Source organism: Hemitrygon akajei, chromosome 16 (genome assembly GCF_048418815.1).
Source record: "Hemitrygon akajei chromosome 16, sHemAka1.3, whole genome shotgun sequence".
Lineage (NCBI taxonomy): Eukaryota > Metazoa > Chordata > Chondrichthyes > Myliobatiformes > Dasyatidae > Hemitrygon > Hemitrygon akajei.
This window is the reverse complement of record NC_133139.1, coordinates 73860059-73877520: the sequence shown is the minus strand read 5'-3', so window position 1 is coordinate 73877520 and position 17462 is coordinate 73860059. Positions and strand designations below refer to the sequence as shown.

Below are 17462 nucleotides of genomic sequence, written 5' to 3'. Positions count from 1 at the left end.
ACATAGACGCCTAAATGGAGTGACCAGAAAGGAATTTTTCCCTTGAAGGTAAATCAATGAGGTAGTCAACTGAAGAATTAAGGGACATGTTAGTGAAAAAGCTTTTTTCTTTCATATTCCCATCATAAGTTAATTTTTGAATTTTAAACAATGAAAATAAGGTATTTCCATGGGTACAATTACATAAAATGTAATTTCACATTTACAATGAAGTTTTTATTTGGTTATGGTCGCAAAAAATGGATCATTACGTTGACTTTTTTCAGATTTCTGGACATTTTAGTTTGACACACCAATATCCAAACTGTTGATTCAGTGCTCCTTTATAGTTTCAAAAGAATCAAAAATTAGTTGAACAAATGCAAATTTAATAACCAACTAGTTATTATAGGTCTATTTTGTGTCACTGTAGTGCACAGCACAAAAATACTTCAAACTCGATGAATACAAACTATTTGGGCTATAAAGCAGCACTGAAATAATGACGATAATTTGGAATTGTATATAAAAACTGAAAACATTTACGTTTCTGCTTTCAGTTCATCATATGTGGATGTGCTGATCTATATTTAGCACCAAAAATGTTTAGAAAGTTAATTAAAATTGCAGTTTTCTCTCCCGATCGGCTGTCTGTGAAAATTCTTTGACTGGCCACACAGCATGTTTAATGATATCACAGTTGCAGGATTCCAGGGAAATCACTCTGATCTGACCCTTGACAACAATTGTGGTGGAAAAGCAGAAGCCTCAGAGATCTAGATGGGCAGTTTTCATTAAAAGTTGTTGATATATGTGCCACTGACGGCAAAGTAAAGGCCATTTTATCCCCTGTTGAGTTTCAGTACCTTTGTGCCCTATCAACCTCGCGGCCAATGCAATTAAATATTTTTAGTAACACATTATATTGGTAGGGTAAAATGTTACACTGAAAGATAAATAGTGTTAGGCTAACTTTTCCTTTCACACCCCCCACCATCCTTAGCTTCATCTCAGTTTCTTAATTTTTGCCATGTTATACTTTCTCCTTTACACCCAGTAAGGAAAATGTGCTCTGAGAAACAGGCTCATATTCCAGGGTGCTGTTGCTTAACCTCAACTCCCAGTGAAGTAACCCTGTTGGTAATTGACAAGAGTGCAAGTAAGAAGGGTGGAGGAGAACAAAACAGCAGAAATAATAAATATGCTTTAGATGACACACTCTTCATTAATTTCTAAGGAGACTTTAATGTCCAAGAGTAAAATTGCATTAATGAAAGACCCCCACTTCCATGGAACAACTTACAATTCCAGGAATACTAAAGTACTTTTACAACCAATAAAAAACATTGAAATTCAGCCAACATTGTTAATATAGCAGGAATGGCAATGAAATACCATGTTGCAACCTCTTCTAAAATCGCATGCAACAATGATCTGATAATCAATTTAAGGATGTCTAATGGTCTTATAGTGGGATCCGGGATCAGCCCTGATGGAATGGCAGAGCAGACTCGATGGGCTGAATGGCCCGATTCTGCTCCTATGTCTCATGGTCTTATAATGTCTGCGGGAGTTAATAGCAATCCAAACTACAAGGTTTTCTCCATTACATTTCTTCTAAAAGTTTTATCCGCGTGGAAGAGTTCATGTAGATTCAGTTTGAAAGACAGTATCAGTAACAGTACAGCAGCACTCAGAAGGTACTGTGTTAGGCTGGACTTCCAGGAATGTGACTTTAAGCTTTCAAGTGTTGAATAGACAAGAGCGAGAGAGAGACAGAGGGAGAGAGAGGGAGCGGGTGAGGGAGAGAGAGACACACACACACACACACACAAAAGGGTGGAGAGGGGAGAGGAGGGGTGGAGGAAGGGGCAATGGAGGAGTGAGGGATGGAGGGAGGGGGGGTTGTGGGGGGGGGCGGAGAGAAGGACCTTCCTTTGTTATTATTCTGCAACAGGATTTTACCACAAAGCCAACTCAATATAAAGCATCAGAAATCAAAGAAAATCTCATTCTGCCCTTTCACTCTACGATTTCTGTATGGGAAGGCTTCAAGGTACACATGAACAAGCACAGATTTTTGAAATATTTCAATTAAAAATTGGAACTGCAAATGTTAAAACGATTGGGGTGCCATAGTACTATAGCAGTTAATGTGATATTGTAGCTTGGGGCGTCGGACTTTGGAGTTCAATTCTGACACTGTCTGGAAGAAGTTAGTATATTCTTCTTGTGAGTGCAGTTTTCCTTCTTGGTGCTCCGGTTTCATCCCACATTCCAAAGATGTACTGGTTAGTAGGTTAATTGTTCATTGTAAATTGTCGTGTGATTAGGACAATGAAGTAGGTGGGTTGCCGGCCGTATGGTTCATTGGGTCGGTAGGGTCTGTTCCGTGTTGTATCTCTCAATAAATAAATAAATATGCACAAGCCTCAAAAATGTCCAAGGTTCTAGAGACACAAGAGATGCTGGAAATGCAGAGCAACACACACAAAATGCAGGAGGAACTCAGCAGGTCAGGCAGCCTCTATGGAAATGAATAAACAGTCAGCGGTTCAGGCCGAGACCTTACTTTCAATCTAATTTCATTCCCAGGCTTTTGTAGCTTCTGAAAAATATACTAGTTTTGCTTAATGTTATCATTAATGACTATTCCTTCCCCAAATACCACCAGTTCCTTTTTGGTGATGTACTATTGATGAATGCTTTTCCCACTTAGGATGACTTTTTTTATTCCCCCCACAATGAATCTGTCCAGGAGATTTGCAAGAAAAAAAAGTTACATCACATTTCCATGAACCTTCAATTTTTTCACTAACTATAGACTAAGAAATAGACCATAAGCAGAATTAGGCCATTTGGCCCATCGAGAATGTTCTGCCAGAAATAGATTCCATGCAGTGCTGCACAAGGTGCTCCGGCTGATGCGTCACCAGTTTTTGATTCGCTGCTGTGGGGTCACAGGGTCAATTCTGGGATTATGTACTGCCATAGACTTATAAGAAATTGTTGAAGCCCAGCATGTCTAAAAACACATAATCAGCTGATGAAGGGATGGAAATCCTCGTGTATTCCATGTGCTGATATGTCCGATGGAAGGTTTCCCATTATTACTGTCACGGTATTACTGAGCAAGGACAAGGATGTGTCAGATTGCGAGACTGGAAACTGGATGGAAAAAGCTCCATTATTGTCCAGCAATTCCTAAAGCAAGAGCTTGTTACCACCATACATGGCTGTTTGTGCTGTTGTGAATAGTGTTTCCCGCATCCTCACCTCTCAGTCACAACCTTTCAAGGCAGAATAATCAAAAGTATTGTGTGACTAGATATACCAACAATTAACGGCATCACAAGCTTTAAATGCCATCCATAACTATCAATTTTCAGCAACAGGAAAGCACCTTTTACTCTAATCTTTTCTACGGCACTAAAACACCAGAAAATACACAATTATCTCCCCAGAACATTCTGGATTTTCAATGCCTTTCAATTTCTCTTTAATATATATTGGTTTAATTTTTTCCTTTAAAAAAATACGATCTTAATTTCTTCTTCATCAATGCAGATGTTTCACTTTGATGTATTTCCCATACTGATAGTTGGTCTTCAAGCCTCTCCAGGTCACATATCTTCCTCCTGTGATAGATTTGTGATGAAGGCAGCTCCCTTTGTGTGGGATTTGTGACTGAGTCAAGCCCATCCACTGATTTAAAAACTATTGCATAGTTTCACCTAAGAACAAAGACAGACAAAGAAAAATGAGTACAGAACTGTCAAAGGGAGCTTATTAACATAAGAAACAGTAGCAGACTGATTAGACAGCCCTTGTCATTCATGAAGACAATCGTGTAATTCATAGACCATCTTAAAATTGTTGATTTTCTCATGCTCCGAATATTCACAAGCCCAAGATCAATGGCTAAATAGACACACCCTACCGGTGGAGAATGCAAAAGGCTTATAATTCAATGCATAAAGAAAATTGTAAATGGCTAACCCCTTACCCGGAGGCTACGTTCTTATGTTCGGAACCTTTCGTGGAGAGAGAGAGAAACTTCTCAGCATCTATAGTCTCAATTTCTGTAAAACTCATGTTTTTCTTAATTAGATCCTCTCTCATTCTTCTCCACTTACCAAAATAGACAGACCTTAGTCAAACGCTCTTTCCAAAACATTTCTCTCATTCTGGAAATTTAGTGAACTGATGCTGCACTGTTTCAAACTTTGAATATCTTAGAACCAAGACAGCTATGAAGGGGTTACTTTGGCCCTCTAAGCCAATCCACTGTGTTACGTATTCAGGCAACAATAAATATAGATGAGTTAGGCAAGGGTTTTTATAACAAATAACACGTTTATTAAACACTGAAAACAAACCCCCTCAAAAGTAAACAAACCCAAACGTAACCGGAACTTAGCTGCTGTACGACACATTCACAGTTCTTAATAGCGCTGCAATTCAAACAGTCTTTAAAGCGGTATTGAAAAAAAAACAGTTCTTTAAAGCGGTATGCCGAAAGTAAAAAAGTTCACAGTCCTTTTAAAAGGAGAGACTTTTTAAGGCGATTTAAATTCTCTTCCACGTCGATGTCCTTCGATTCCCCGGCGTCGAACTTTCCCACGAAGAATTTTATAAAATATAACGGCTTAAAGGAACTGACCTTCTTTCCACACTATTCTCAATCCTTTCTGGTCAAACCCAGGGATTAACAACAAGAATAGTCAACGAAATCCTTCCGAATGAGGATCAAATAAGGTCGAACTTTTCCACCGTCGAAAATCGATTCTCCTCGAGTTTTATCTTCCAAACTTTTATCTTCACTCTCCATCAGCAAAGAAACCGCTGGCAATGACCTTTTAAACTTTAGGCATTATATAAAACTTCATTTTTCAACCAAATTGCGTCATCACATTAAATCACGCAGTGACATGAAGTCATCTTGGCAAATCTAGCCACGAACTGCCCCACCTGACAGGGTGGGTCTTCCTTTTATACCCTGTAAAAAAAACCTGTCACATGACCTCTACTGGCGGGAAAATGACGTCACTCCACCATCACAAGACCATTACCTCATGTCCAGTATAACTTCAGCCCGTCACGTGACAAGGGTACCACTGTCACGTGTCACGGGTACGTAACACCTCCCTCCAAAAAAAAACATTTTTGGTCTGACAAGAACAAAAATTTTAACAATTTCTTACAAAAAAAACAAATGTATAAATTATATAACATACACAATATACAATACAGTAGGAGTGTTACAATAAAAAAACCACTCCAAATAAAAAAAAATATTACATTGTACATTCAACATCGAGATAGACAATCAGCAACCACATTATCTTTAACATGAGTTATCACAATATTGTACTCTTGTAACATCAAACTCCAATTTAATAATCTTCTGTTTTTGTTTTTCATCTTACTCAGAAAGACTAACGGATTATGATCAGTGTAAACAATAAGTGGTTTTTGAGTTGTACCAACATATACCTCAAAATATTCTAAAGCTAAAACAAGAGATAACAATTCTTTCTCTATTGTTGAATAGTTTCTTTGATGCTTATTAAATTTCTTAGAAAAGTAAGCTACTGGATGATCAACCTCATCACCCTCATTCCTTTGCATCAATACTGCTCCCGCAGCTTCATCACTAGCATCTATAGCTAATGAAAAAGGTTTTTCAAAGTCAGGTGCCTTAAGCACAGGTTGTTGACATATCATTGCTTTCAATTTTTCAAATGCTTCCTGACAAGGCACTGTCCACACAAACTTCACATTCTTCTGCAAAAGGTTAGTTAATGGAAGGGCAACATTAGCAAAATTCTTACAAAATTTTCGATAATATCCTACCATTCCCAAAAATCTTCTAAGAGTTTTTTTTCCCCGTCGGAGTGGGAATCTCTAAAATTGCCTGAACTTTTGCCTGAACAGGAGCTACCTTACCTTGACCTACAACATAACCAAGGTAAGTCACAGCGGCATGTCCAAATTCACTCTTGGCTAAATTAATAGTCAAGTTAGCTTTTGAAAGCTTTTCAAACAATTTCTCCACCGCAATTATGTGTGCTTCCCAAGTATCATTTCCTGTCACTAAATCATCAATATAAGCATCAGTATCTTTCAATCCCTGAATCACAGAGTTAATCATCCTCTGGAAAGTACCTGGGGCATTCTTCATCCCAAATGGAAGAACATTATACTCATATAACCCAGATGGAATTACAAATGCAGAAATCTCTCTACCTCTGTCCGTTAATGGAACACACCAATACCCTTTCAATAAATCAATCTTTGTAAGGAACTTTGCTTTTCCAACCTTATCTACACAATCATCTACTCTAGGAATTGGATATGCATCTGTTTTCGTTACAGCATTCACCTTCCTATAGTCTGTACAAAACCTAATACTACCATCAGGTTTTGGCACCATAACACATGGCGAACTCCAATTCGAGTTAGAATGTCTAATAATATCATTCTCTAACATGTATTCAATTTCTTTCTCAGCAAGTTCACATTTTTCCATGTTCATCCTATATGGATGTTGTTTAATAGGTTTGGCATCTCCAACATCTACATCATGTGAAGCTATAGTAGTCCTTCTTGGAACATCTGGAAACAAATCCTTATATTTAAAAATCAATTCCTTCATCTGTTGTTTCTGCTCTAACTGTAAATGTGCTAATTTCTCATCCATATTTTCCAGAATGGTCGAATTAGGTAACCTAACAGAAACAATGTTAGATTTAGAATGAAAGTCAGATGAATCATCTATCATGTTCCCAGTTAAATCAAACTCATTCCCACTAACCACAACAGTCACAGTATCAGATTGTTTCTCAAAATATGGTTTAATCATATTTATATGGCAAAGTTGTGTTGACCTTCTACGATCTGGAGTTTTTATTACATAATCCACATCATTGATTCTAGACACAATTTCATAAGGACCATGAAATCTAGCTTGTAAAGGATTTGTCTGCACTGGGAAAAGAACCAACACCTTATCTCCAGGCTTAAACATCCTCATCCTAGCTTCTTTATCATACCAAGTTTTCATTTTCCCCTGAGCCAACTTTAAATTTTCCTTGGCTAAACTACAAGCTTTATGTAACCTGTCCTTAAATTTCAAAACATAGTCCAACAAATTAGTGTGTACTTCCTTACTAATCCACTGTTCCTTCAATAAAGCTAAAGGTCCTCTAACTCTATGCCCAAACACAAGTTCAAATGGACTAAAACCTAAAGATTCCTGTACCGATTCCCTTACTGCAAATAAAAGTAAGCTTATACTCTCATCCCAGTCACTTTCATTTTCCACACAATATGTCCTAATCATATTCTTGAGAGTAGAATGAAACCTCTCCAAGGCACCTTGTGATTCTGGATGGTATGCAGACGAAGTGATTTGCTTAGCTCCCAATTTATAAACTATCTGTTGAAACAATCCAGACATAAAATTACTGCCTTGATCAGTTTGTATTTCCTTAGGCAATCCAAAATAAGTAAAGAATTTTATAAGAGCCTTCGTCACAGTTTTAGCTTTTATATTCCTAAGTGGTACTGCCTCTGGAAACCTAGACGAAGTACACATGATAGTCAACAAATACTGATAACCAGTTTTTGTCTTTGGTAATGGACCAACACAATCTACAATAACTTTAGAAAACGGTTCACCAAATGCTGGAATAGGTTGTAATGGAGCTACTGGTGTAACCTGATTTGGTTTACCCACAATTTGACAAGTATGGCACGTCTTACAAAACATCGCCACATCTTTTCTTAGACCAGGCCAGTAAAAATGTTTTAAAATCTTGTCCACAGTTTTCCTTACCCCTTGATGTCCACCTAAAGGCACACTATGAGCTAAAGTCAAAATCTCATTCCGATAAACTTTAGGAACAACTAACTGATGAACAACATTCCATTCCTCACTTGCAGGAATTGTAGGCGACCTCCACTTCCTCATCAACACTCCTTTTTCCAAGTAATATCCTACTGACACCTTCTCAATTTCACTACCTAGTAAAGCTTGTTCCCTTAATTTTATAATCTCAGGATCTCTATTCTGCTCTGCTATCATCTCCTTCCGAGACAGAGATAAATCTTCATAGTCAGACTTACTCCCAGAATCTTGTTCAAACAACGAAGGTAAGAAAGTCTCTGACACATCCTCAAAACTCAAATCCTGAGTTGAACAGTCATGAGTAACAACCTCATTCTGCACATCAATTTTTTTAGCCATAGCTCTAGTCACAACACAGGAAAAATCTGTGTTAGAATTCACCTCTGGTTCCTCTGACTCCATTGTCAAATGCACTTCAGGAAAAACTTGTCCACCTGCCAAGTCATTACCTAACAATAAAGAAATACCCTTCACAGGTAAGCTATGCTGTAATCCTACTTTAACAAATCCTGTAACTAACCCTGACTTTAAATTTACTTCATGTAAATGTACAGGCATAAAATCACTTCCAACACCTCTTATGTAATTTACCTCACCAGTATCACTCTCTTCATTAAACTTCAACACACTATCTAACATCAGTGATTGAGAAGCTCCAGTATCCCTAAGAATTTTTATTGGCACCAGAGTAGATCCTTCTTTCAAGGATACAAACCCTTCAGTTATAAAATGATCATATCCCTTTCTAACTTGGTCAGACTCTAACAAATCCTCATTTGTGTTTATCAAACCCTGTAACTTTACAGGTGCTTCAGTATGTTGCACACAAGCATCTGGAACTGCTTCCTTCTCTTTCTTTTTCAATTTGAAACAGTTAGCTATTACATGGCCAGGCTTCTTACAATAGTTACAAATAAGACCAAACTGTCTTTCCTTCACAGGTTTTCCTTCCTCCTTACCTTTCTCATTAACCTCTAATTTAATTTCTGATTTACCTTGAGTCTCCATATTATTTTTCCTCTTAAAAATTCTACCCTGAGAAAATTTATTCTTATGGATTAAAACATACTCATCAGCTAATCTAGCACAGTCCTGCAATTTATCAGTATCCCTCTCATTTAAGTAGGTCCTTACTTCAACAGGAATGCTTCTTTTAAATTCCTCCATTAAAATCAGCTCTCTCAATGTACCATAGTCCTCATTTACATTTTTAGAAGAAACCCATCTCTCAAAACACATAGCTTTATCATAGGCAAATTCCACATAAGTCTTTTCCACAGACTTTTTCAAACTCCTGAATCTTTCCCTATATGCTTCTGGGACTAATTCGTATGCTTTGAGAATATTTGTTTTCACAATATCATAATCTAATGCTTGCGCAGCAGTTAAAGCTGTGTAAACTTGCTGTGCTTTGCCTTTAATCACACTCTGTAACAACACTGACCATTTATCTTTCGGCCACTCTGACATCCGAGCAATAGTTTCAAAATGTTGAAAATATCTTTCCACTTCTGTTTCACTAAATGGAGGGACCAATTTAATTTCTTGGCTAGCAACAAACGGTTTTCTAGAATCAGAAGACTGATTCTCAGACCTTAAATTCTCCATTGCATATTCAAACTCTCTCTTTTTCTGGTCAGATTCCAATTTATAACGCTCCAATTCTGCTTTACTTTGTTCCAACTTCATTTGTTCCATTTGCAACTGTATCTCCAGATTACTTATTGGAAACGATTCTAAAATCGATTAATCAAAATCACCCGAAGCCACAAAATGTGATGCGATTTTTCTCTGTATTACAGCTTTGGATGCAGTCTTCAAAATACCTTTAAGTTGCAGTCTATTAGCAATCTCAGATACTTCAGTTTTTTTCGCCTTCGCTAACAAATCCGCGTCTGGCGAATCCAGAAACTCATCAATATTCATCGTTGCCGAATACCACTCACAAGCCAATCAAACAAACGAATCGAGTATTCCCCGTTACCAAAACACCGATTCAAAATTCAACAAGCATTTTAAACTCAAACGATCCAAATCCGGACGCAGCCCCCATAATTATGTTATGTATTCAGGCAACAATAAATATAGATGAGTTAGGCAAGGGTTTTTATAACAAATAACACGTTTATTAAACACTGAAAACAAACCCCCTCAAAAGTAAACAAACCCAAACGTAACCGGAACTCAGCTGCTGTACGACACATTCACAGTTCTTAATAGCGCTGCAATTCAAACAGTCTTTAAAGCGGTATTGAAAAAAAAAACAGTTCTTTAAAGCGGTATGCTGAAAGTAAAAAAGTTCACAGTCCTTTTAAAAGGAGAGACTTTTTAAGGCGATTTAAATTCTCTTCCATGTCGATGTCCTTCGATTCCCCGGCGTCGAACTTTCCCACGAAGAATTTTATAAAATATAACGGCTTAAAGGAACTGACCTTCTTTCCACACTATTCTCAATCCTTTCTGGTCAAACCCAGGGATTAACAACAAGAATAGTCAACGAAATCCTTCCGAATGAGGATCAAATAAGGTCGAACTTTTCCACCGTCGAAAATCGATTCTCCTCGAGTTTTATCTTCCAAACTTTTATCTTCACTCTCCATCAGCAAAGAAACTGCTGGCAATGACCTTTTAAACTTTAGGCATTATATAAAACTTCATTTTTCAACTAAACTGCGTCATCACATTAAATCACGCAGTGACATGAAGTCATCTTGGCAAATCTAGCCACGAACTGCCCCACCTGACAGGGTGGGTCTTCCTTTTATACCCTGTAAAAAAAACCTGTCACATGACCTCTACTGGCGGGAAAATGACGTCACTCCACCATCACAAGACCATTACCTCATGTCCAGTATAACTTCAACCCCAGTCACGTGACAAGGGTACCACTGTCACGTGTCACGGGTACGTAACACACTGTCCTATGCGCGGCTCTTTCTCATAGCCCATCAAATTATGTTTTCTTGTGTCTAGTCCAGTTCCCCTTTGAAGCCCTGACTATCTTTGATTCTGTTATCATTATAGGCAAGTGATCACAACCAATCTGAATAAACAAGTCTTTTTAACCTTTTGTTTCATTTGAATGTGGTTACCGGTCCTTGAATCACTCATTAATCCATGAGTTACCTTATACATATAAAAACCGGTTAATTTTCTATACATCTTCCATTTATAGTGGCATGCAAAAGTTTGGGCCCCTGGTCAAAATTTCTGTTACTGTGAATAGTTAAGTGAGTAGAAGATGAACTGATCTCCAAAAGTCATAAAGTTAAAGATGAAACATTCTTTTCAACATTTTAAGCAAGATTAGTGTATAGAGTGAAAAAAGGAAAGGAGCACCATGCAAAAGTTTGGGCATCCCAAGAGATTTGAGCTCTCAGATAACTTTTACCAAGGTCTCAGACCTTAATTAGCTTGTTAGGACTATGGCTTGTTCACAATCATCGTTAGGAAAGGCCAGGTTATGCAAATTTCAAAGCTTTATAAATACCCAGACTCAAACTTTGTTCCAACAATCAGCAGCCATGGGCTCCTCTAACCAGCTGCCTAGCACTCTGAAAATTAAAATAAATGATGCCCACAAAACAGGAGAAGGCTATAAGTAGATAGCAAAGTGTTTTCAGGTAGCCGTTTTCTCAGTTCGTAATGTAATTAAGAAATGGCAGTTAACAGTGGAGGTCAAATTGAAGTCTGAAAGACAAAGAAAACTTTCCGAGAGAACTGCTCGTAGGAATGCTAGAAAGGCAAATCAAAACCCCCATTTGACTGCAAAAGACTTTCAGGAAGATTTAGCAGACTCTGGAGTGGTGGTGCACTGTTCTACGTGCAGTGACACCTGCACAAATATGACGTTCATGGAAGAGTCATCAGAAGAAAATCTTTCCTGCGTCCTCACCACAAAATTCAACGTCAGAAGTTTGCAAGGGAACATCTAAACAAGCCTAATGCATTTTGGAAACAAATCCTGTGGACCGATGAAGTTAAAATAGAACTTTTTGGCTGTAATGAGCAAAGGTATGTTTGGAGTAAAAAGGATTGAGAATTTCATGGAAAAAACACCTCTCCAACTGTTAGGCACGGGAGTGGATCAATCAAGCTTTGGGCTTGTGTTGCAGCCAGTGGCACAGGGAATATTTCACTGGTAGAGGGAAGAATGAAATCAATTAAATATCAGCATATTCTGGAAGCAAACATCACACTGTCTGTAAAGAAGCTGAAGATGAAAAGAGGATGGCTTCTACAAGATAATGATCCTAAACACACCTCAAAATCCACAATGGACTACCTCAAGAGGCGCAAGCTGAAGGTTTTGCCATGGCTCTCACAGTCCCCTGGCCTAAACGTCAGCAAAAATCTGTGGATAGACCTCAAAAGAGCAGTGTATGCAAGATGGCCCAAGAATCTCACAGAACTAGAAGCCTTTTGCAAGGAAGAATGGGTGAAAATCTCCCAAACAAGAATTGAAAGACTCTTCGCTGGCTATAGAAAGCATTTACAAGCTGTGATACTTGCCATAGGGGGTGTTACTAAGTGCTGACCATGCAGAGTGCCCAAATTTTTTGCTTTGGGCCCCTTTCCTTTTTTGTTATTTTGAAACTGTAAAAGATGGAAATAAAAAAAGTAATCTTGCTTAAAATATTAAAGAAATGCGTCATCTTTTAACGTTATGCCTTTTGGAAATCAGGTCAACTTTTACTCACTTAGTTATTCACAGTAACAGAAATTTTGACTGGGGTGCCCAAACTTTTGCATGCCACTGTATGCTCCTGTGAACAGCCCCAGATGCTTCTGTCTAAAGTTATAGTCAAAATCCCTCATTCACAAAGAGATCTTTTTTGTGTCTTCCCTAGAATTTACACATTTTTCCCAGGGAGGTGTTTACAATTAGTCACAATGCTCTAGTTGCAACTCAAGCAGAATGATCACTTGACCCTATGTTCCTGTAACATCTGGCTTTATTAGAGTCATACAAAAGTACAGCACAGAACTTTGCCCTTTGGCCCATCTAGTCCATGCCAAACCATTTAAACCTCCTACTATCATCGACCTGCACTGGAACCATGGCCCACCGTACCCCCATCGTCCATGTACGTATCCAAACTCCTCTTAAACATTGAAATCAAGCTCGTATGCAGCACTTGTGACGGCAGCTCATTCCACATTCTCACTCTCACTAAAAGTTTCCCCTCAAACTTTCCACCTTTCACCCTTAACCCATGACCTCTAGTTGTCCCACCCAACCTCAATGAAAAAAAAGCCTGCTTGTATTTACTCTATCTATACTCATGATAATTTTGAATACCACTATCATATCTCCTCTCATTCTTCCAGGTTTCCAAGGAATAAAGTCCTAATCTGTTCAATCTTTCTTATAACTCGGGTCCTCCAGTTCTGGTACAACCTTGTAAATGTCAAATTCAATTTACTACCTCAGCTTGAATGCCAAGTGACGGAACCTTCTTGACCAACCTCCCATGCAGGAGCTTGTCAAATGCCTTGCTAAAGTCCATGTAGAAAACATCCACTGCCTTGCCTTCTCAACTTCCATGGTAACTTCCTCGAAAAACTCTGTAAGATTGGTTAGACACACACACACAAAGTCATGCCGACTATCCCTAATCAGTCCGTCTAAGCAAATGCTCATATATCCGGTCCCTTAGAACACCTTCCAATAACTTTCCCACTAGTCATGTCAGGCTCACCGACTCTAATTTCTTGGTTTATTTTTAGAGCTTTTCTTACCCAGCAGAACATCATTTCCTCCGTTGCTTCACTAGTTGTTAAGGATGATCTGTTAGGGCCCTGATGATTTTTGCACTTGACTCCCACAGGTTCCGAGGTAACACCTTGTCAGGCCCTGGGTACTTATCCACCCTAATTTGCCTCAATACAGCAAGCACCTCCTCCTCAGTAGGGTCCATGAAGTTGATGCCACTTTGCCTCACTCTATAGTTTCAGTGGGTCTGTCTTCTGAGTAAATACAGATGTAAAAAAAGTTTAAGATCTCCCACATTTGTTTTGGCTCCATGCATGGATTACCACTCTGGTCTTCCAGAGGACCAATTTCGTCCCTTGAAATCGTTTTGCTCTTAACATATCTGTAGAATCTCTTAGGATTCTCCTTTTCCTTGTCCGCTAGGGCAACCTCATGCCCTCCCGATTTCTTTCAGAATAGTTCCCTTGCATTTCTTATACTCCATAAGTACCTCATCTGTTCCTACCTGCCTATACTTGCTATACACCTCTTCTTTTCTCTTAACCAGGGCCTCAATATCTCTAGAAAACCAAGATTCCCTACTCTTGTTATCTTTACCTTTCATTTCAACAGGCCCATACAAGCTTTATACTTTCAAAATTTTACTTTAAAAGGCCCCCCATTTACCAAGTACACCTTTGCCAGAAAACAGCCTATCCCAATCCATACTTGTGAGGTCAATTTAGAATCTGAACCCGTGGGCCTGGCCTATTGTTTTGCATATTTACTTTGAAATTATGATCACTAGATGCGAAGTGTTCCCCTACACAAACCACTGTCACCTACTCTGCCTCATTCGCTAATAGTAGATCCAGTGTTGCATACTGTATTGGGACTTCTATCTACTGATTCAGCAAACTTTCCTGAGCACATTTGACAAACTCTATCCCATCTAGTCCTTTTACAGTATGAGAGACCCAGTCAATATGTGGAAAGTTAAAATCACCTGCTAGAATAGCCTTATGTTTCTTGCAACATCCTGCGGTCTCACTCACTACAAATTTGTTCCTCTAAATTCCTTGAACTGTTGGGTGGTCTGTGATATGGCCCCATTAACAAGGAGATACCTTCCTTTTTCCTCAGTCCACCCATAATGCCTCACTAGATGTGTTTTCTAGTCTGTCCTGATGGAGAACTGATGCGACAATTTCCCTAACTAGTAACACTACCCCTCCTCCTTTAAACCTGTCATGTCTAAAACAACAGAAACCCGGTTGCAGGGAGGGGCCAGTCCAGCCCCTCCCTGCAACCAAGTCTCACTAATGGCTACGATGTCAGAATTCTATGTGTTGTTTCATGCCCTGAGCTTATCAGCCTTTCCGACGATACTTCTTGCATTGAAAGATACACAGGACATTAGTCATGAGCGCACCATGCTCAACCTTTCGATTTCTGACTTTTTCTGAGGTCTTAACCACACCTGTCTCCACAACCTCACCACTACCTGTTCTGGCACACTGGTTCCCATTCCCCTGCATCTCTAGTTTATTTATGAAGCCCAGATGCCATTGGTAAGTACCCAATCACTTTTTCAGTAAGTCCTCCATTTTCAAAGACGTGTATAGTTTTCAGGTTAATCTTATGTAATTGTGCCTTTAACAAATCTGTTCTGGAATATCTTCCTGAACTCAACCTTCTTCAAGCATCTAGTTATTTTCTCTCTGATTATTATTTATAAAAACTTCCCACAGTTGAGTTCAAACTGATAGCCTGGGATATAATGTAGCTCGACACCCCTAGCTGCACACGGGCATTATACTCACTGTTCCTCTAGCACCTCTCCTGTATTTGAAGAAGTGTTAGTAGATGATGCAAAACCTATTTACAATCTGCATTTCTGCTATCCTCAGAAACTTACGATCAGATAATGTTTACTTTAAGCATAGCCATGATTTGTAGTATCCCTTCAATTTCAAATACCTCTTCATTCTCCCTCCCCCAACCTCTATTTTACCAAGACATGAGCAATATACTTTTCTTAAGCAAAGAAAGAAATTAAAATTCCTGTCATTAATTAGGTCCATCTCTTCCCTTACCTCTGTCACGTCTTTGGAAGAAATTTGTGTTCTTTTCTGATGTCAAGCTCTATTTTCATATTTTCAGTTTACCTAGCTTATGTTCCTCTTTGCTTAATATATTAGTCTGGTTCTGGATCAAATTATTCACTTAGTACATATCATACATTGCTTCTTCAGATTACTGCTTTCCTTTGTCACCCAGAGCTTTGATTTCTTACCTTTCCTCTTTGGTGAATGTAAAGCCTATTTCTCAAACATTTCCACCATTCTGTTAACATTTTAAACTCCATTCTTTGGTTCAACTTTATGTCATCTTCGTATTCCATTGAAAGTAGCTTCCTTTAACTGAAATTCCTTTGTGTATCAGACAATGAACGTGGTTCCCTGAATGTTTTCCTAGTGACACATGCACATTTTATTTCCCAGACCAGATCAGGCAATGCCTCCATCCTTATTTGGCCTAAAACAGAGGGGTCAAAGAAACCCTTGTAAACCCATTCTATAATTTTCCCTCTTTCTCATCCTCCCCTTTAACTTTATTCCAAATGATATTGTGGTAACTGAAAACTCAGCTTCATCACTACAAATCCTTCACAGGATTATAATTTCCTTATAAATGTTATGGCCTGTAGCAAGATAGCTTCTGTCTTGTTTGTCAGTTATAAAGCAAACAGGCTCCATCTTTGAACTCTTAAGTCTATCTTCTCTTTAGCACTATGATCAGGACATTAGTTCTGGTTTTAACTAATAGCAAATAAAAACACCTCATGGTCTATGGAATTTTATATTTCTCCATGGATGTCAATAACTGTCAACCAAGCAGAACTGGCATTTTACTGCAAAGGCCACATACAGCATTCTGAAAATCAGCACTAAGCAATCCCATCTGATTGTTCAATGCACTAACATGCAGAAGGAAATGAAGGCATAAGGAAGAACAGGAACTCCTATTATTACATTAGCCATTTTGCAGAACCTCATTAGAGATTTCTGCCTCTACATGCCAGCTTTGTGTAAGTGTTTGCAGACGTATTAAAAATGATTTGTAATTCAGCGTGAGCAAGGCATGTAACAAAAAAACCTTCATGAAAATTTTTTTGATACTTCTGCAAGTACCTTGTTTACTTTCTATAACAATGGGAATGAAAGTATGAATTGTGCACTATAGATAGAAAACGGCAGAACTGGTCAGCATATTCAGGGTCCTCTGTTTTCCACAGTACTAGTAATATAAGTAATCATGGAAACAGTGAATGCACTCGTTGTCATCTTCCAAAATTCTATGCATTATTAAATGGTTGCTGGAGATTTGTAGATAGCAAATGCAACATCACTACTATTCTGGGCAAGTGTGAAGTGTTGCACTTTGGAAAGTCAAATGAAAATAGAAAGGAAAATAGAAGTTGATGGGAGGCCCCATAACAGTATTGAGGTACAGAAGAATCTTGTGGTCCAGGTCCATAGCTCTCTGCACGTGATGAGGTGATAAAGAAGGCATACGAAATGCTGGCCTTCATTGCTGGGTGTTGAGTATAAGAGTAACAAGGTCAGTTATGTAAAACTTCTGTCAGACCATACTTGGAATACTGTATGCAGTTCTGGTTGCCCCATCATAGAAAGGACGCAGAGATTTTGGAAAGGGTGCGGAAGAGATTTACAAGATACTGCCTGGATTGGAAGGTTTGAGGTAAAAGGAAAGGTTGGACAAACTTAGATTGTTCTCCCTAGACTGTCAGTAGCTGAGCGGAGACCTGATAGAAACCTTTTAAATTATGAGAGGCATTGATAAGGTAGACAG

General features: G+C 38.6%; 1 protein-coding gene across 1 annotated transcript in view; it reads right to left on the bottom strand.

The window, feature by feature from the left end:
* Window positions 1–1204: 1204 nt before the first annotated feature.
* Window positions 1205–17462, bottom strand: part of LOC140740184 (coiled-coil-helix-coiled-coil-helix domain-containing protein 5) — a 37509-nt gene continuing 21251 nt past the window's right edge. Inside the window, exon 4 of the mRNA XM_073069183.1 lies at window positions 1205–3713. Coding sequence (XP_072925284.1) covers window positions 3697–3713 — 17 coding nt within the window. The 3' untranslated portion in view covers window positions 1205–3696. The remainder of the gene's footprint in view (window positions 3714–17462) is intronic.